Source organism: Cyprinodon tularosa, unplaced genomic scaffold (genome assembly GCF_016077235.1).
Source record: "Cyprinodon tularosa strain WSP-4 unplaced genomic scaffold, ASM1607723v1 ctg270, whole genome shotgun sequence".
NCBI classification, from domain to species: domain Eukaryota; kingdom Metazoa; phylum Chordata; class Actinopteri; order Cyprinodontiformes; family Cyprinodontidae; genus Cyprinodon; species Cyprinodon tularosa.
Window position 1 is genome coordinate 872,464 of NW_024038975.1, and position 22,459 is coordinate 894,922.

The 22,459-nt window shown below is 35.7% G+C and overlaps 1 protein-coding gene across 2 annotated transcripts in view; it reads right to left on the reverse strand.

The window, feature by feature from the left end:
• The window catches only part of tmtops2b (teleost multiple tissue opsin 2b), a 51,088-nt gene that overhangs the window by 22,333 nt on the left and 6,296 nt on the right, over nucleotides 1-22,459 (reverse strand). The window contains exon 2 of one of the 2 annotated variants that reach the window (XM_038289627.1): nucleotides 7,188-7,528. In XM_038289627.1, the coding sequence (XP_038145555.1) occupies nucleotides 7,188-7,528 (341 nt within the window). The remainder of the gene's footprint in view (nucleotides 1-7,187; nucleotides 7,529-22,459) is intronic. The other variant, XM_038289628.1, reaches the window with a different exon arrangement.

Genomic DNA, 22,459 nt, shown 5'->3' on the forward strand with positions numbered 1-22,459 from the left:
ACCTGATTAAATGTTCTATGTTAAATAAATATTGTAAACCTCAACCTTTTGGATAGCTGGTCCCCGCACTGTCATTTTTACATGCAAATAAAATGATTAAATAACAAACCAATTCTAACCTTTTGTCTAAGTTTACATAGCTAGAATCGTGCTTCCTTGGCTTGGATCCAGGTGTGGGATGCAGGCCCCCAGTGGGCCCCTATGGTAGGCAGTACTGCTAATAGTGGGATGAACAAAAGCAATATTTCAAAAGCAAATATCATGTACCACAGATTCCACTTATTGCTGCAAAAATGATGCCATTCTATGAGCTAGTAAATCAAAGGGTGTACTTAGGTTTGACACATGCTCCTCTTTTTATTCAGCTTTATCTTTAATAAAATACATAATGACTATCCGATATCATGTGTTTTTAAAGACTTAAGATTGAAATCAATATTGGTTTATAACCAGATCATTTCTGTTATGTTCTGAATGAAAGAAGCTTCCCTTTTCATTTTACTGTGACTAATGTGATCAAAGTGCAACATGGTTTAAAAGCATTTTGCCATTCTTGAAAATAATAGTTTAATAGTTTCTTAATGTGGCCTTAGTTAGAGTCTAACTTCAAAACACAAGTGGGAAAGACTACACCGTTAAATTTTGGATTCTGTTTAAACTTCAAAGAAAATAATGAATTTATGAGCACCCTTACTTTTTTAATGCGCTGCCCTGTCAACTCCTGCTGATAGATTATTTTTTATCAATGAAGATCAAAAAACAAATTCAGCATGACATTATTGACCTCATGCCAGGACTTTATGATTTACACCAGAATGCAAACAGATCCACAGTTCCACCATGTTGAGTTTATGAACTGTAATGAATTGAAAACAAAGAAACAGAACACATGCATGGAGACCAGAGAAAAACAGAGCTGCAGTGTGACCTCTTAAGTAGAGCTGGGTACCCCGGCAGACAACTGGGTAATACAGGTAAATGGACTCTACTAATTAGCTGAAGGCTTCAGCTGAGGGAGAAACAGTGAAAACCACAAGGGAGAGAAAACTTCTCAAATAAAATAGAACTAGCAAAAGTGAAGAGAAAAATAACTATAGTAAAATCACCAAGAAATAAGCAAGACAAATAGACCCAAAAACAACCAGTAAACAAACCCAACACCAATGGCAAACTCTCTAATATATAATAACAACAGTATGACAAGAGCCAAATAGCAAAACTAATAAAAGACTAAAGGCAAAACTGAAACATAAAATTCTCAAATTAAAAAACCCAAACATAAAATCTAACCTTAAAAGGTTAAAAAAAACTAAAAATTAAAGATAAGCATAAAGATAATAAAACCAAACATATAATAGAAAATGTGAAGACTCAAAAGAGTTCCAAACCGTGACAACTTACCAAAGTGCATCACAAATTTATCCCATTTATATGGATTGCCTATACTACTCTTCCTTTCATATGCGCATACATGCTTTAACAGAAGGATAAATTGCAGTCAGATTCAAATGCAAACGACTCACAGAGAGAGGCCATAAATGTAATGAGTTCAGATAATCTACTTCATCTAATGTAACCGGCACAGGTTTCTTAAGAGTTAGAAGGCACTTAGTGAAAGCCTCTTATTAATACGCTGGGGTCAGTTGGTTGAACCAGAGATGCTTTACAGTGGATTAAAACATCTCAAAAACTCTCAACATGGTTGAGCGGTTTAGGCTTTGTCAAAGGAACATGGCAGTAATAATCCCTTTGTAACTCCTCACTGCTCCCTAAAATGGAGTTTCAGTTCATACAAACCAAGAGACATGCAATTGGTGATCCTCTCTAAAACTCAGTAAAACTCCAAACAATCTTTACTAGATAATGGTTGTTCTTCCCTTCAAGCTAGATGTCCCAGGGAGTCTTAATGTTCTCTCCTTTTTCAGGTGGTCCAGCTAGCTCCCATAATCCCTTTATGTATGATTACTTGCATGCATAGTTTGTCTTTTGTGTCTATCTTTGTTGTCCTGTAATAGACTGGTGACCTTTTTTGTGTCCACCAGTCTTATTGCCCAATGACTGGTTGAAACCAGCCTTCCTGTGACCCTGCATAGTGGATACAGACTGGATGGATGGATTCAAAAGAGGAGATGGGTCTTTAAGACTCAAGGGCATAAAAATTGGTGGTAGGTAGAAGATTTGGAATAAAAGTGCTTCCTCACCTAAAAAGGCACAGAAAAGGACCTGTCTGACTAACCATGATAGTGAATTCCTGTTTGATATGGAGGACTGAAACAGATGAACAAAGAATAACAGGATAAGTAAAAAAAATTAGTTAGTTAGTGAATGATAAACAGAGATCTAGTATTCTGCAAAAGAACTGAACCCTTATTCACAATTATAGTAATTTACACTACTGAATAATATTTTTTGTTGAATTTTGATGAGTAACAATTATATGGCCTTCATTTGCATAGTGCCTTTGTCATGTCCCACAGCTCCAAAGCAGTTTACACAACAGTCATCCAACCATTCATTCACATTAAGAGTTGCAAGCCTGTGGCCCCAGCTGCTAGAGCGCTCTGACCACTTAGAGCAGGAAAGGTTGATAAATCATATTTCCCAAGGACACAGTGACAGAATGGGGATTCAAACTGGCAAACCACCTGTTTCAGGAAAAACGTATTTATCTTAAGCAGCTTTTAGCCGTTAAAAAGTACAAAAAAAAGCATCAGGACTCAAACTGGTACATTGTCTGCAGTCTAACAGTCTAAAAAAGTATTTACAGACGTCACTTTCAAGAGGAGCAAGTAAAATATGAATGAAATCAATCCTAAGATGGATTCTGAAGGAATTCATAAAATTTCGTTAAATGAAAAATAAGATATGGCAGAACCCCACTGATATAAACCATGGAAGCTAAACAGCTTGCAGTTATCTACCAGAGATTATTTTCATCTCTAAAACTGAATAAAACTCCAACCAATCACTGTTGGTGTGCATCAAAAGATACAGGTCTGTAATCTATTCAGCTGCTTGTAGCTGCATGCACTTAACCTATTGTGAGAAAATTCCACCTAATTTAACATTATTTGCAACCATATGTATAATATTAAAGATAATATTCGCCAGTTTCCATTAGTCCTTTTCTCTGCCCTTCTTTATGTGTTAGATAAGTTGAACAGCGGTAGGAAGCCTTTTTCACTCTGCTCTCAAGACAGTCTGTGCAGAGCAGAAACAAGTGTTTATATGAAAGGGGACATTTTTTAAAAAGTGGAGTCACTTTTATCTATATACTTTCATATTTAAAGGGATGATAGTTTAAAATCTCTTGATTGTGGAAATAAAGCAAGCCAATAAATGCTGTCCCGTGAACCTTTTAATATACAGTAGTATCCCAGAGTTTTAGACCAACACAAACATAAAACTCATTGCTTACTTGAATGCACAAACCTATTTTGCGGGGCAATATGTTTATTTTTTTTAATTCTTCGTGGATCAGTGGCGGCCGGCCCATAAGGGGCGCTGGGGCACCGCCCTCCCTGATAAGAAGAGAGAAACGTAAAATATATTTTTAGAAATTAACTCATAAATGTCAGTTTTACTCTCTAGACTGTGTACCTATAAGCAAAACAGATTATATAAACTACATTTCCCTATCTACTGTCATTAATTTGTGGATTTCCACAGACAGACTCCTACCGTCTCTGTTCTGGGGGCGCTGATCAGACTGACCCACATTTGCAGAGAATCTGTCAATCATGTACTATTGCTAGGTGAATTTAATGGCCAATCAGCGTCTCGGAACTTTATGGTATTGGGGCGCTGAAAATACTGCGCTTTAACAGGCTTCTGAACCCAAGCGCAGGTGCAGACAATTAGAGGGAAGATGGCGAATGTAACGACCGAGATGCAGCTTCCACCAAATTCGGTGAGATCCTTATTTATCTACCCGTTTGCCAGAAGAATATCCCTGTTGTAGGATATGAACATTTCATGTCATGGTTATTGTGACTGTGACGAATCCACCTCGTCGCTTAAAACAACCTCTCTAACTTTGCGCGCCACACACACATTCCTGTTATACTGTGTTTGTGAGGACCAATACACTCGCGCTGAGCCAAGTAGCTCCATGAACTTAAAACACACAAGCTGTTCCTGGTTACCTGCTGGTGTATTGAGGGTGCACACTTAATATTTCAGTGGGGTTAGCCGTGTGTGTGTGTGTGTGGGGTGGGGGTGGGGGGGGGGGGGTTGTGTGTACGTGTTTATGCTACGGGGACTTGTCATCTTCAGTCTGGCTGCGTCTTTCCTAGGTTCAAACCCAGTTTGGTGTAATTGAATAAGTCAATGAATCTGTGTAAAAGAATTAAGTTGTAAAAATTATTTGTTTTTGTACATCAATTGTTTGTGGAGGTAATATATGGACAAAACTGATTAATGAGAAGAAATCAGAAATAAGAGAGCCTGATGTGAGGGGCTTAAACTATTTAATGAGGGCTGTGGGAAGAAAAGCTGCAATTTTTGTTTTCTGTTTCTTTGTTACATTGCTGGTAACTGGAGGGAGGCTGAGGCCCAGAGTATCTTGTATGTTTAGTTTCTTTTGCACCCTGTTTTGAGTTTTTGAGCTCAATAAATCACCAACACCGGTAACCCGATTGAGACTGGATTCTTGGAGGCCAAAGAACCCCGTCACAGTGACCCAAATCATCACTGTTACTGTTATTATATAGTAAATTAAATCATTACTGTTAAATTGTATGTATTGTCCAATTGTTTATTTGAATTCTTATTCCGGATTAGTTGGAGACATACACTAGGCTATATCAGCCCCACGAAAAATATTTTTCACCAGCCGCCACTGCCGTGGATATAACCAACAGGATTACAACCTCACAGGGATTTTGAGCAGTGAGTTTCCAGTTCACTGAGGCACAGAGCACTCTCCTTAGTCTCTTCACAAAAAGTTTTGCCTTTAGGAAGCAGGAATTTCATTACAAAAATGGATGAGGGCATAAAGCTTGCCTCTAAGCTGATTTTGGAGTGTTTGCAATTCAGATATTTGTTTTGTTTTTCCTCTTTCCTCCAGTATTTCGGACAGGTTAACAGAAAACAGATTTTTTTCAACCCTACTGTAACTCTTCCAAGGTTCTAATTAAATGATCTTTTATTATGCGAGAAAGGAAAATAACAGAACAGTCAGGTCTGCATTACTACAAGTTGTTATCTCTAAAATAAACACCATAACACATCAAAGACATGTAAAAAGGTTTAAGTAACTTTCTTTTAGTTCTCCACCATTACCACATTTTTGGCAACACTAACAATTATTACTAAATAATAATAATCTAACCAGTTTTATTTAATCCTGTAAGCATTTTTCAACTTATAGTTCAATTTCAGATTGTCTATGACTTTTTGTTTCTCTGGGTTATAAATACCTTGGTATGAAGTGTGTCATGATCTTGGCACTGATGACTGGCTGAATTACTCATTTTATTCACTTGTCCAATTCTACCCGGTTTCTCATTACCTCTCATTCAATTCACCTGATCCTGCCTCTATTTAAGCTGCTTGCATCCAGTCATCAAGGAGAGATTATTCCTGTTCTCTCTAGCCAGTGGTGAAAGTGCTTTTAGTGTTCCTTCACTGCAAAAACGATCTAGAAATAAGTAACATTTTCTTAAATTAAGTGCATTCACTCTGAATTTGAGTTGGTAAATGAGATAGTTTGCCAATGGAATGAGTAATTTTATTCTTAAAATAAGATAATTAGATAATATGCACTTGAAATAAGACAATGCAATTGCGTTTTCTTATTTTAAGTGTAAATTGCCTTGTTCCATTGGCAAAATGTCTTTTTTACCTCCTCAATTCAAGAACAAATGCACCTATTTTCAGAAAAAAATGACTTATCCAGATTTAGATTTTTTGCAGTGTTGTTGTTATTTCCTGATCCTGACCTGCCCTGCCTCTCAACCACTAAGCCTGCCTGTTCCCATCTGAAAATTTTCCTGAACTGTCTTTGGACTCCTGGACCTCTTGAGCCTGTCTGTTCCTGTTCTGATCTATTTAGGGCTGCAACACCTGGGACAATCTGGGTGGCGGCCACCACATCTTGTTGGCAGCCCACCGGCTGGATCCTACCTTGTTCTCTTGGCACGGACTAAATTTGTAAACCAGGTTAGTGACTCACGTTCATAATCTTCCTCCATTAGATTTACGTGGTCACTAACCTGTGTTTCTCTCCTCTAGAGTTTCCAGCAGAAGACGCCATAGCCAATGTTTTTGTAGATCCATTTATGTTAAATAAACTCTTCTGCGTAGTCCCACTGTCCGTCTTGCCTCGAATACTGGGTGCTTCTGTTCTGAGTCTTAACAAAGTGTGAAGTTTTGCTACTCTTAAAAATCCAAAAGACGTATTGAGCTATGTGCTGATCAAAGCAAAGCAAAGAAGGATATAGGTTTAAAAAAGCAACATAAAAATGTAAGTCTGACAAATAATTTTGGTATTGTATAGACTACTGTGCTTCCAGCAATTGGAGTCATTGATGTATGTGTTATTCCTATGTAGAGGTGCGTTCAGGAGTGTTGCAATCCAAAGCGATGCAACAGACGTATTTGTAGTGACACAAAAGGCCTGGTTATGGTAAATAAAGCATTGTGATAGCGTTGCAACACCGCAGCAATGCTATGGTGATACAACAGCAACATTCATCTTGTGTTGAAAGCACAGGGACTGTTGCTGGAGGTGAAAAATATCTACTTTTGTGTCTTTTTACATCACAACAACCAATCAGGGACTGGATGTTCTTGTGATGTATGGTAAAAGAGCAGTGAAGGGAGTATCTGTTTGTCAAAATAGAAGAAACAAATAAAAAAATTATGTTGACATTGGTAAGGAATGCTCTAACAGGCTCAAAAAAGCCCCTATTTTTAAAAGTTTTAATGCAGTCCTAAAAATGACAAAGTTGAAAACTTCTGTAAGGCCACAAAAAAAAAAAAAAAGATTAACAGATCAAATAGTGGGAAAGTATGCTTAAATTCCGTAAGATCAAAGGTGATCTTTAAATACTTTGTCTACAAAAGCTGGAGGATATATTTCTTAGACACGACTGCTTTAAGGAGTTAGGAGCAGACAGTATTTGGAGAAATTGGAAGAACAATGTAAAGTAAATGTTCTTTTGTAATTTGGCACACATGCATACCTGACGCGACTCTACCTGTTTCACTGCCCAGAGCAGGCGGCTGTAGCAGTAGATCATCACGAGGACGGGCAGAGCAAGGCAGAAGATGAACAGGCAGATGATGTAGGCATGTGACTGAGCGGTCTTAGCTGTCCAGGAGACGGAGCAGCTCGTTCCTGCCCCTTCTAAGCCATAGCTGCTCCAGCCAAGCAGGGGAGGTACCGTCCAAAACAAGGAGTAAAGCCAAGAGCCCCCAACAGCAAGCAGGGGCTTACGGTAGTCTGGTCCCCGCTTGTTGTAGACAGTCAGAGTGCTGTAGCGGTCGTAGGAGAGAATCACCAAAGAGATCAGGGATACAATACCTGAGGAAGAAATGAAGGAACAGAGGTGTGAGGAACTAGGATCACTAGCATATTAACAGAGTGCTATAAGGGCTTTTATTAATCATTTCAGTGTGGAAAATAAAAGGTGTTTTTTAGAAGGCCTGCAATCTCACTATTTCTCCCCTGAGGATTCACTCTTGGAGATCTTAGGGCCAATACATCACTAGACCTCCAGATACGTGGTTAACAATAACAAATTAGTGGTTAAGGATTCAGTAGCAACCACTAAATTCTTATGACAGGTGATTAAATAAACAAATCCACTATACCAGCAGCCAAGTCCTTCATTTCCAGCATTTCTAGGAAAAGGGTTTACCTCTGCTTGAGTAAATGATTGCTCACTGAGCAATAATCTAAACCTCGTTCATTATTGCCACATGGATCTTTTTACGGAGATATCCTTTTCAAACTCTATTTGGTCGGTCTTTGTAAACAGTGGAAGCAAAACATTTTGACATTTGAGTCATATTTTGAGTGACTTGAAACCTCTAAAAGGGAAGGAAAGACAAGCATGTGATGTAGAAAATACTGAACTCATACCACAGTGCACTCCTGCTACATGTCTTTTTTTTTTCGCGCTGATGGTAGTCTTTTGTTACTTCTTTTTTCTGGTTTTGTCTAGAATGGTAGGGATTGTATACTCAGGTGTTGCAGCGTTTCTACAGACACCTTTGGCACTTGAACTAAAACACTTCTATACCTTAAATCCATCCAGTGCTCTGACTTATGGCTCCAGAAATCAAAATAAGACGTTTGAATAAAACTATGAAAACAAATCTTAAGAACACTCTACAGCAGTGTTTCCCAACCTTTTTGACTTGTCTATTTGTCCATTTAATTCTGAGGCATTTTATTCTTCCCATCTCAAATAAAAAAAAAAAGCATAAATATGATGCCAGGGAGTTAGCAAGGAATGAAAATAAATACAAAATAAAATACTATCATAAACTTGTATTTATAAACCTGGGGCTCCTCTTTATATTGTAGAAACTTATAATCTCATTTAAACTTGATGAACTGGGAACAAAATACAGAACAAAACTATAGACAGACTGACCTAATTAGTTTTGCTTTGTTTTTATCAAGACACCTGAGCTGCTTTCATGAGCTCTGATAGCTCAGTGTGAAAAACAGCGGATATCAGGCTGTTTTCTGCACCCAGGCTGTTACTCCGCCTGTTTTTTTTATGTGTGTCACAGCTGAAGGTGAACTCAAACATATAAGGAAAACTTACTTTTGGTTGATTAAACCTTGTCTTATTTTCCCAGCACTATTTTATTTTACTACCTAATAAATAAAATATTTTCATGTACCTCTTGCAATGCACTCGCAGACCAATAGGGGTATGCATACCCCCAGTTGGGAAACACTGCCCTACAGACTGGTTGAGGCTTCATATTGCTTTCAGAACTTTTAGAAATAGAGGCAACAAGGCGAATGTCCATACTGACATGATGACATGACAAAGTCACCACAGATTGGCTGTACAACAATTATGGGATCCTCATTATAGTTATGGGATTCTCCCATAACAGACATTGTCCTCCAAAAAAGCCGTCAGAACCTGCAATCTCCTCATCTGCGGTATGAGATACTTGTCTTTTAGTTAGTTTATTCGTTGAAAACTTTCCCAGAAACCTACCTGCCTTCTGAGTCTTCTTCTGCAATCCGTTCTTAGCTTAAAGGGAGATGCACCTAGTGTGGTTTTTATCTACCCTAGCCCTCGTTCTTAAGGATTCAATATGCATATGTATTTAAGTCACTTTAATCCCAGTCTTTCTTCTATTCTACAGCCCCAGATTGGTCATTACCAAAATAACTTCTTTCCCACCAGACGCCTAAATGCACCAAGCTGCTGCCATATGTTTTCTGATTAGCTGTTTATGAAATATGAAACTGGTTTACCTGAAAAGGCATATGGCCAGTATATCTGAATGAGTTTGATAACCTTTATAGAAAAGTGTAAGAATCCTTAAATCATTTTTAAAAGAGCAAGAATCCAGAGAAGTGCTCTTCCCCTTAGCCAAACACAGGAAAGCAATAATACCAAAAACTAAAGCGAGTTATGTTCATATATTTAACTGGAGTGCCAATGAAGCCTCTGCAGGTGAAAAATTTTAATCTACTTTCTGAACTTTAAATCTCTTAGCAGTTTTCAGTTTAGCTGCTGTTCCCTCAGTTTTAAAGATACATTCCCCACAGGAGAAGAGTAGGCAGGGATGTAGCTGGGCACAGATACAAAGTCACACACATCTAGTGGTTATAGTTCTCTGGTTTCTGGGAAGACAATACTCTACTAGAAATGCTGTCAGGTGGAATACAAATTAATGTCAGATGTTTGTTCGGCCTTAAGCATGTTTCTTAAGAAAAATGAGGGTTTGCAGAGAAAGCTCAGTACAACTAAATATACAGTACTGTATGTTGAACGCATCACAGATTCCCTCGAACATCAGTGAACGCAGCACATACTAAACACAGAACTAAGCCTGAGGAGAATTTCATGGTACATGAAACAAGTAATGAGGATTTTCTGACAGTGAATCACTTCATATTTTAAACATCCTGCAAGCTATTAAAATGCCATTTGTATCCGAACAAGAGAACAGTAAATGGCAAAAACTTTTCTCTCTCTTTGTTGTCTGTTTTTCATGTCCTGCAGCACTTAAGCTCTCTTGATACCATTAATTTCAGGTTATTTCAGAAATAATATCACGGAATGTATTTATATATTTATTTGTGTTTTATTCCCATATAGCTTGAGCTGGGGAGTATTTTTTCATTTTATTAGAAACATCTGCTTTTCATTTTTAATCTGCTCCTGATGAGAAATAAACCCTCCAGCCCCGACCCCTGTGGCTTGCTGCTGGCTTTCGCACATGATGCACACTTGAACAGCAATGATAACAGAGGTGTAGCACCTGTTCACTAACTTAATTTATGGGTTCACAAATTTTTCCACTATTATTACTCAGATAAATGATATTTGCAGAAATTCCAAAACCTTTTTGTGGAACATGATCATTTGCAAGGATAATTTGCCTTGTGACCAAACAAACAGCAGTCATATTGCATCACAGTGGGGCTTAAAGCCTCCGTGCTGCATGACACTTTTAATCACAGCACTGATGTGCAGTACCATCTGTTAAAATTGTTGTCCATAGTTAAATCCATCTTTTATATTTACAATATTAGAGCATTTAAATTTGCCACTCAGCCATTTTTTTTACACTTACAATTACAGCATTGACAAGCAAATAAAAATTCCAATACTTGCGACTTTTTATAGAGATTGATAAAAAACTTTGCAAGCAATATCAATACAGTACTTTACATTCAGTTTAATATATTAAACTGTTTAATTCCTGATTTTTATTTAGATTTATTACAAAATACAATAACAATACAGATAATAATCAATAACAATGTCTTATTATTTATTTTGTATATTCTGTGTGTTGTAATTTTTCTTATCTAATAATTTGTGTTTATTAAAGTGCTCTTAATCTTTTGTTATTTCTTTTCATTTAGTGTACGCCCTCTTGACCTTTCTTGTACCTCCCACTGACTCGGATCTGATAAATCTGGTGAAAAAAAGTCTGCAGCAGGACCTCTTTTCTCTCGGGAACAGTTGTAACAGCATGTATTAGCTTTATCAAATAATGATATAATTGAATATCTGTCAGTGAGGATAAATTATCTTTTTCCGGGTCTACATTCAAATAGCCTCGTAAATGAAACTGGACACCATATTATAAAAGATATATGTTGTTAAATCCCACTATTAATACTTTAATTTCTAAAAATTCTACGATCATTATCACATTCAATAAAATGACTAAGCATCTAATAATACATAATAGATTAAATCAAAAATAATTAAAGGGAATCATTTTTAAAGGATTCACCAATAACCTAAACACGTCCAGAAAACACAGAATGTCCTATAATAAGAACATGTGCCTTGTGCACATTAAGAGTAAATAACTCAAAATTGAAATGGATAATTCAAAAGTTCTGATGGAATTATTAATGAGAAATTTTGTAAGTATCCTGGATGTCTTTAACTAGTCTTTGTTTTCAGAATCTAGAGAGTTTCACAATTTCTTCATAGATAACCAATAATATTAATGCAAAAGAAAAAAAAATCCCACTTTTGTTTTCCTTTTTTCAGAGACAGTATTAACGACATACCAGACAAGTGTCACTGCCTGGAGCCATTGAATTTAGATAAGGTTTCTCATCCACTGATATATTCACAGTGAAGGAGAAAAACTTTTAACTTTAGCAGCAGAAAAAAATGTAGCTTAACAGCAGGCATGTCCCGATACAACTTTTTCATTTAGACTTTGATGTAGACAGGTTTATTTTGTAATTTTGTATACACAAGTGTATAGAAAAAGAGATTTCATTAGGAACAGCTCTAGACAATTTAATTTTTTAAAGTGCAGCCTTGATAAGGTGATTAAAAAAAACATTGTGATAAAAAACAGAAATGTAAACATATGACTGTATAGTTACAGTTCTAATATTCAGGGGTTTTTTTTCTTTTCCAATTGACAATGAAGATATTGCAGCTTTGAGAACTGTCCGATAATGATATTGACCCGATACGATATCAGCACAAACCAGTCTTGCTTTTATTACTCATTTTTAGGATAGGAAAAGAAGAATGAACAATCTGGTATTCATATGGAAAATAATATAGTGTACTTTTTTTTCTAGATGTTAATTTGCATAGTTGCTCTTAGATAAACACGTTTTTAGAAAATAAATAGTTTTTATATTTTAAAATAATATAGTGCTGACTGGTGCGTTGTTGTTTTTTTTAGGTTTGTGACACAATGTTGGACCATGCAAAACACAGACTTGCCTTCACAAACCCTCAGAAGCGCAAAATGTATGTACAAAAAGTAAACCTTTTTGTTTTTATAAAGTGTTTTTATAATGTTGTTTTTTGTTGTTGGGATACATATAAATATACTGGTGTGATAACTTAGTACATGTTTGATTGGTTTTTGGCAGTGTTGGGCAAGCTACTTGTCCAGTGTAGTGAGCTAAGCTATCAGTTACTCAACAATAAATTAAGCTTCACTACACAAATGCTACCACCTAAAGAATTATAGCAAGCTAAGTTACAATAATGTGTTAAAAGTAGCTTAACTACATCAGAAGCTACTTAACGTTATACCAACCTAATATCAATTCAAAATGAGTCTGTCACACTGGTTAAAACATTTATTAAAGATCAGCCAATGACATCATACAGTGTACAAATTTCTTTATAATCAGCATAATAAAAAAAAACTAAAGTATTTACTAGTAGACAAAAAAAATAAACAATCTGCTGTTATTAGAGCCAAACTAAAGGTACTGTGTAGTGTTCTACACATGGAGACATGGCTATGAGTTTGCATTCAATGGACATCTCTAGGGAAAACCAAACCCTACAAAAGGCATCTTATTTCTTTAGGGTCTCCCTTAGAGAAAACCTCTTCAGACCTCAATTAAACAGTCGATTCAAGTAACAAATGAAACTGTTTACAAAAAAGGTGAAAAAATAAAGAAGCTAATTAAGAGATATATATACATTTATGTCTCACTGTATAATTTAATTTCTACCTACATATTTATTCATTGTATTTTGGGGGGTAATTAATTAAATGCTTATTGATTTATTGAGCATGTATTTATTTTTATATATGGGAGAGCTGTTCCTCCATACCTAAAAAAATCTTATCTGTGCAAATAAGCCTTAAAACAGATTTATGTAAACATCCTGTCTGGTAAATTAGGCCATGAAAATACAATATCTAAGTTTGGCTACTGCTCTCTAATGAGAGTATCTTAGTGGCACTCATCAGATTTAACTATCTGGAAATTAAAGGTGTCAATAAAGTTAAAGCTGATATATTTTTCTCATTTTTATTTCAAAAAATTGACTGCAGTTGACTGTTTTAATGAGTGTTTGGCTATGTAAAACAAATGGCTAATCTTGGCCACATGAGCTCTCTATGGCCAAGAACCGAAATTTGAACACGTACTTTTTATCAGAGGATTCAACAAGTTTCAAAATCTCTGAAGATAAGGCGCTCTGCTCCTGTCTCCATCCTGTGTGCGTGGCTCTGTGGGTGTCTGTGTGTGTCATTCATTGAGTTCCACTACAGTGCGCATGCGCATGTTTCGTAGATACAGACAGGAGAGGCAGAATAGAGGCTCATGCGTGAATGTCCAAAGAATAACTCCGATTGTTGTTTCAAAATAGAAAACCTGCTTTCATTACTTAGTTATGCCCTGGATTTTGTAGCGTTTGTGGACGCTACGTCGCTACTTGATAAAAATAATAACGTCACTACTGGAAAGTTACTTGATAAATAAAGCAGCGACGCTACGGTCAAGCTACTGGAAAATGTAGTTAAACTGATAGCTTCGCTACATGTAGTGGCGCTACTGCCCATCACTGGTTTTTGGTATACATCTATTTTGAATTTATAGCCCTCCCTGGAGAAAACCCCACCAGCCGCCAACCTCATGACTTCTTAATCATTGCATATGTTCAACAGAAAGGAGCCTTTGTAGTTACATTGTCACTTGATTGTATTTTCAAACAGTTAAGCTCAATGTGTAAATCTGTGCATGTAGATGTGTTTTGGGAGTTTAACATTTTTAGGAGCAACCAGGAATAAAATACTTTCCTAAAAACTAAAATTAAACCTTTATAAATAACAATACCCCATGAAACAAGTACACCTGCCAAACTAGATGATCCACTCTATAAAGCCTCAAACTCAATGCTATTCCTGACATTTTGAATTGAAAAAGCCTCCCGGCTGGGAAGTGAAACGTCTTCAGACTCGGATGACTGAGAATTTCCACCAGCATAACTCATTAGTTGCCCCCTCTGTTAAAATAGACTCTTATATTGGCCATAAAAAATGTATCAGCTGGCCTTTGCTTTAATTTAGCTGGAATTGTTCTCCATTGCCTCTTTAGTGTTCAAAAAATAAATTGAAAGACGAGGAAAAGCACAATTAGACCATTAAATAGATGAAAACCCAACTAAAAAACCAGGCAAAAAGAAAAGAGCTCTCACTCTGCAGGTGGACAGTTTATAATCTGTAAAGGATTATTCTCACCAGACTGAGGAAATGAACAGATATAGCCGTCTTTGAAGCAACATCCAAGGGCAGGAGTTTGCATTTCAGGCTTCAAGACATGGTTTAAGAATTGTACAGAGCTTTAAGGATTTTTGTAAGGAACAAAGTGAAGAAACATACATATCAGTATTTCAAGCAGCAGTTGTGTTTTGCTATGTAAACTTTTACAAAAGAAAAAAAAACTATTACCACATGCGCCAGTATTGGATCATAGTTAATTTAACCAGAGCTACTTTTATTTCAGGACACGTTTTAAATCTTATCATGAAATGTATAATTTTTTAATGATACATGCAGAAATGCATATTCTAATTACACATAATCCATAGTTCGAAAATAAAAGTTAAGCACAGTATTCAGAGTTTCTTAAAACCTATATCTATGTGGCATACTTTTGGTTTCTGCTCCAGATGAACCAATACTTTATTAAAAACCTTCTTTAAATCAAGTCACTGCATAGGGGCTGCATAGATCCACGGCTTAGGTGGTCTGTATTACATTTTGCAAAACTTCCCTTTATCATTGAGTGCTAAGAAGGTTAATAGTGAGAAAAAGCCATGAGAAGTCCTTGTAAAAGCAGAAAACACTGGGATTCAATGATTATATAGTTCTTAGCTATATTGAGAAAACCTAACATTTCAATGCCATCCATGTCTTCTTCATAGATACATTGAACAAAGCAGCACAGAAAGTACTCTAGAGTTTCTCCCTTTGTAAGTTTGATGTCCTTCAGCTGTGCAGCTCCTGATTCAGCTCTTGTTTGTTGAAAGACGAGAAGAGGGCCTCAATTACAGTGATTATCTTCAGATAATAAGAAGCCCTTAAGGATAAGGATGAGCCCCCTCCTTGGCTTGTCCTGGTCAATTCTGTAGCCTTGACCCAAAACCAGCTGGCACCAGATGAGAGGTACACTCTGGACGCCGCAAAACACAAACAAAGCTGGCTAATACTGTTAAAATATTAATACTTCTGACAGAGAAAATTATTCAGGTATATAACTTGCTCTTTAGTGCTGTTTTTGAACTATTTATGGTTATTTCTTTAAGAGCTTTAACCTAAACGCTATTTAAATCAATAAATCGAGTGTAGTGAGACACCAAGATTTTGTCATAAACATACTTCAAGAATAAAACTAAAAATGAACCTCCTTTTTATATTAAAAAAATACACTTCCTATACTGTTGGCCTAATTTTATTATTATATACATATCTCTGTTAAGTAAAGATAGTCTTTCATTTTTCAATTTATGTGTATAACATTCCCTCCTCTTGTTTGTGCTTCACTCATATTTTCGCATTTGAGATTTTAAAACTGGGTTTTCCTACATATTTTTATGAATTATTTTGCAGGTGAAGCTATACAATCAACAGTAGGATGCATTATACACAGCACAAGTAGACACCAATGTAAAAAGGAAAAGGGAAGGAAAAAGCAGCTGTGGATCAGGAAAGAGAGAAGAAATATGAAAAGGGTTAACTGTTATTTTTGGCAATGCATTATATACAAGATTTATTAAGATTATGCACCATTATTAGAAATACGAGCATGAATGTTTAAAAAGCTTGACTAATGGAAAGGCAAACTTCGTATGGAAAGTCTGAGGTAGAGTGTGTCGCCTGCAGAATGCAGTATGAAGAAAGGAGCCAGCATCTTATTTACATAATGTGCCATAGCCTTACTGTATATAGAGAAGCCTTCCATACCATTTAACTGTTCATTCATCTGACTGTATCAGCAAGAAAGCACTCCCGTTTATAAATTGCACAGGTAAACTGAATTTTTAATGACTTAAAAGGTTTTAGCTGCTATCTCAAGCTGCTACTTTCTATGGTGGCCTGACTTTGCAGCTGAACAAACTTCAGCAGTTACATGCGTTATCTCACTAGCTTTATATTGGCTCTCTATAGCATTTAACTGTAGAAGGATTCAAATAAAAAAAAATACAGACAAGTTTATTTTAAATAATCAGGGATGGAATAAACATAAATATTTAATGGATTACATAAAAAACAGTAAAAGAAACTCATGTCCATTTTTTTGTTCTTAATCCTTTCATTTAAATTAATTAGTTCCTTTTCTTTTTGCACGGAAACTCTTGTTCTCAAAGTTTCCCACTTGCAGTGCGCATTTATAGAACATCAGTTGGGGTGCATACAGTAAGTGCCTTAATGTGTCTTTTTGTAGTTTTGTAGTATCCACTTCTCTATGACATGTCTATATCATTGGAATCGGGTGACTCTCTGAGCTTTGAAGCCCGAAATCTCCAACTCACAGTTCCCCAAACTTTCTCTTTGATTTAGCAGGTAGAAGAATCACAAATGCATTGCATACTTTCATCTGTTTGCAAATTCAAATGAGAATGTGTCAAGGGAAGAGTGGGGTTTACCCATATGTGTCCTCGGTTCAAAATCGATAAGGATGTGTACAGAAAAAACGTGGAATTATGGTCTCTTATATCTTTATTTCTTTGTATGGCCATCCTTCTCACTTTGAGCATTCAGAAAGCTTCTTTAGGAAATCAAATGTCTTTGTAACCCAGGCTCCATCCTGTGATTATTTTTAATTGGTGAAACCTTTACTCTGGGCATCAAAACAAAACCAAAGCAGGTTGTTGTTTTTTAAAACCTTATCAAAATACAGTCCAGTGTTTTGTAGCACCTCATTAGACTGATTGAATGTTACTATCGGGATGTCCTTATGCAACTTTTTAATTTTCAATAGAATACTAGCACTAAAAGCACTAAAATAATATGACCTATTTTGTATTGAAAGTGTTAGAAAAAGTTGATCAAGTGATTTTATTAAAACAGAGGAACAACAGTCAACAACAATAGGGATGAAAAGAACTGACCCAAGTATTATTAACCAATGAGTTACAGAAACTTTAAACATACACTGAGTGTTTCTATCAGCATGACAATATCTGAGACTTTAGATGCAGGCTGATATAAACTGATATTAGCTTTCTGGCTAATATCAGGCATCCGATTTAATACTAGATGCAACACCTCTAAATTTTACAATCCTATTTGATACACCCCTGTGAAGGGGACTGGCCAATGACTGTAACAATACCTTCAGGTGTTAATCCAGGGTTCCAGTTGTCCACCAGTAGCAGCAATCTGCTTTTAATATAATATGCCCATAGCTTTTAACCGGAAGCTGACTCAAAGTTTATGTTTACCATGACACCATTTAGCCTGACTCTATTTTAACAGGAAGAAAAAAAACCCAGATGCAGCAAACATGCAGTGATGCTTTAGAAATACTGAGGCTTTCTCCAAGTACAGGCCACAGGAAGCACAAGATAAGAGATCAAAAATGAAAGAAGAATATAATTACAGCGTAGATGCAGGATGTCAGAGAAACAAATCAATCTGTTTTTCTGACATCAGTCGTAAACAAGCTCCAGATTAAAACCAGATGAACACCCCTAACCCTCAACCCAAGCTTTAAAACGAGTGCAAGAAAATACTGAACAAGGTTAGCATAACAAATACAACATGAGGAGTTACCTCTTTAAATGTGCGTAGGCATTCACTGAAAACACAAGTTTGTCCTTAGTAAGTCTGTAGTGTCAGCATTTGCTTTAAGCTGTAATGCATAAGAGCACATTTATATAGTCTCTGCTACCTATTAATATTGTAATTTAAAGGGTATATTCTTTTGTCTGGCATTACACGTTCTAATTAAAAAAAACTGTACGGGATAAAAATGTGTCTACCTCAAACAAAGATCATCTATGTTAGAAAAAAAATTTATTTACAGGTAGAGATCTTCTGTAACCACATGAGGCAGGAACGTATTGCACACTTGAAGCACTATTGAAGCACACTATCAGCAGACGAGAGAAGCTGGCAACAGGTAGACAGTAATCTCAGACGGACAAAGACAAAGACATAAAGACTGAAGAGAGACAAGCATGACTCAGCCTGACCATGCAGCTTCCTGGCATTTGGTTCCATATAGAAAACCAAAAGGTAAACAGCTTGAAAAGGCGATTGCAGAGAAGAAGAGATAAGACACAGACGCTGGAGAAGATGGCAGACTTCACCTCTGGAGAACGTTTGAAATCTTTTGCGTCATACCTGTTAGGAAAAAGCCTGAGAGGGTCTTGGAGCATATGGTGATCAATCATGGCAGTAAATATAAAAGGATTCCTACTGTAGGGTTCCCATTCTTTTGTTATTGTGCCTGCATTCTTATCTGAAGTATAAAAACACCAGAGGAGGAACAATAGCATGGATAAACCACAGATGAAATTCTCATGGTCATGCTTTATTTTCTTTTTTTTGCTTGCATTTACAAAAAAAAATAAGAATATTGCTTCGATAACAAGTCAGTTGCCAACAGGCAATCAGATAACAATAAGTTGTAAAAATATCAATTTTACACTGATGGCTCTAATTCATTTAACATATCTATGTAAGAAATCTTTGACAACTCCTTTACCAGATGTGCATTTATGTTGACACAACAGAGTATACAAGAGCACTCAGAAGGGTATTGGATTAACCTTCTGCTCATGCAGAAATCATGTGCTTCCAGTGCAGCTCATTAAAGTAGCCCCAGGCAAAAGAAAGTCAAAACACCTGCTCATCTTTAACACAGCATGATATATAGGAAGGTTTTTGTCTGTGAAATTATCATAATGCTTCACCAAAACCCCTACTGAGACTTGATAAGCAAGCAAAAAATATGAATACAGAAACAAATTAGACTGAGTTCAAAACAACTCCACCACTGGTCATGTGCTCAGGTCTACTTCTTCTGTCTTAAAGTAGAAATGAGGGTCATTTAGCTTAGATTGAGAGAAAAAGTATATCTTTATAAACCTTTTCAATCTTTCATTCTATATGTAAAAAAAAATAATTTACGAGATGTCATATGTTAAACAGGTCATATATTAACACATCGATACGTTATGATGTTGAAAACATGAAATTGAATTATTTACTGTTTAAATTCTACTTAAAATACATAAATCTATCTTTGCCCTCACTCATTCTAAAAGGAAAATTGTTTTTTTTTACTGATTAATCACAAAACTACAATTCTAGAACTAATTTGAGAAATAACGAACCTGTGCAATAACAGATAATTAACAATGTGGTCATATCTAAGATAATAAAAAAGGATATAGTTTGCCACCTAATAATAAAAGGAAAATAAAGAGACTTTTTAACATCTGTTATAACAGCATTAAAGACATTAAAGAAATACTACAAGTGACCTTATTTAATTTCTATATGTTTAAAATCAGTGCTAAGTTATTTACCCCTTGCAAAAGTAAACCAGAGCATAAAAGTGAGCACAATTGCAAAGAGAAATTGAAATAAATCACTGCTTTGTTATTTTCTTTACCAAGTAAAAATCTGAAAAGAAAAATTAAAGCTCCCAATCATTTTAAGTTATCGAAATGGTAAATAGAGTCTAACAATGCTTAATTTTATTTTAGTATAAATCTGGCATTTTATCAAAGAGAAGAGAACAAACAGGTTTTCATAGACAAAGAAAAACACATCAAGTTGTGCAAAAGTTTATCAAAAATATTCCTCAATGGAAGGCTGGTCAAAGACCGTATTAATCAGAGAAATCTGGCATCCAGCCACAATGGGTAATAGGAAACCATACAGCTGAAAGAGAGCGATAAGAGAAATTCAACTTCTTGATCTACATGCAAAATAAAATAAAACTTTCCCTCTCAACACACCATCCATACTCTGAGGTTCTGGTGGCAGCGTTGTACATGTATGATGCTTTATTTCAGCATGGATCAGAAAAGCAGCTCAGAGTCAATTGGAAGATATATAAATACGGGACAATCCTGGGGTGGAGCGTCAACTTGCAAAACAAATTAGAACTACAATGTCTGGCTTACATCAAATCAATTAGGTGATGCACTGAGAGAAAAAAGTACACTGATATCTATTATGGCTAATAAGTATTATCAATTTTCTGGATTATTTTACTTATTATTAGGGCTGGGTATATTCGCCAAAGTCCTGAATCGATTCGATTTTGATTCAAACAGTTCTAAATCGATCAATTTCAATTCGATCTGTTTTTACAACAATGAAAGTGGTTCAAATGTGTTTCAAAATACTCATGTATTTTATTTTTTCCTGTCACATTAAACACAAAGTGCAAACTTGTAAATCAGACAGCTTAAATATGAGATGTAAACAAAACTGTCTCAAAAGTGCAAACTTGTTTGTGAAAAGTGAAAAAGTGAAGCCTCACTCGAGCAAGCAGACGTGACACAGCAGACATGCATGAGCTGCATTTTCATCAATGCACAAACCATATGTGCAGTGTTGTCTGTAAAAACTACAGGGTGTTTTCTGGTCAGCCCCCATTTTTTAATTTCTTCAGTTAACCTATTGGCTATATTTGCAGCTGTCTGGCTTGAAGTCATCTTGGGTGCATCTTTCCTGCTCATTTTAATGTAAACGTCATGCGTGTCACTAAAAAATGAATCGATCTCATTCCCTAGACATCGATTTTGCAAAAATGTAAAGGAATCGATTCAAAATCGATTAAATAGATTTTTTTTTACCCAGCCCTACTTATTATTTACTTATTTTACTTTGGGCACAGTGAATAACCAAACCCTGAGCTGACATTGCATAAGAGTAGATATTACTCAGTTTAACTAATTAGACTAATACAGATATTATCAAAAACCACCAACTTCAGCCAACACAGATGTTAATTATATATATATATATATATATATATATATATATATATATATATATATATATATATATATATATATATATATATATATATATATATACATCTATATAGATATTATTAACATCCATAAGTAATGCAATGTCCATATGTTTATTATATTTGTATCACATAATCCTTGATTGACCAGTCCTTATTTGAAAGGCCTAAATCAAATTTTAAATCTAAAGCAGTACTTCTCAATTAGTGTACCTTAGTACCTTAGCTGTCTGAACAGGAGCCATTTCTTCCAGGAACAATGCGCAAAATGTTTAAATCCAAACATGGTAGAGAGCATCAAAAATATTTAAAGCTGTAACTGCAGCAAAGGTGGTAATGAACTGATGGCGTTGACTTCTGAGGCTTTTTTTTTTTAAATACAAACAAAATTAAATTGATCTATCAGTTTCCTTCACTTCAAAAATAAAATGTATGATATAAAATCCCAGGTGGCTCTATTGTAGCAAATTGAAATGCTGTCCAAAGTCAAATGATAAAAAAGGAGAGATGTTGAAGATGTTGAAATGTTTTTGACTCTGAACATTTCAACTGCATATCAACAAATGCACTTTCTAAGCTTTGAAAATCAGGGTATGAAACAAGACAAATTGGCTGTCTGTGTCAGTTCTTCTAGTTAGGAGCTGATGGAAATCAGAGATATTTCAGGGCTTGCAGCTCAAATCTAACCACTACCTGTCATCTGGCAAAATAAAATGACAGGTTGAATAGGTAAAATTTAAGGAAATGGTCCATGAAATGATTTTGAAAACTCTCTCATTATGTGTACCACGAGGGAACATATAATTAAAGTACAAACTCACTATAATCAAATGAATCTCTTTGCCTACTGTTTCTGATCAGATCAAAGAAACAGAAATGTCCATTTTGAGGCTTTTCCGTTGAGGGATGCTTTGCACTGCAGGCTCTTATCCTAATGAATGGTCTAAAGAAAAGGCCTTTGGGGCATAACAAATGAACGTATATTAAAGCTGCACAAAGTTCAAGCACAGGCTTATT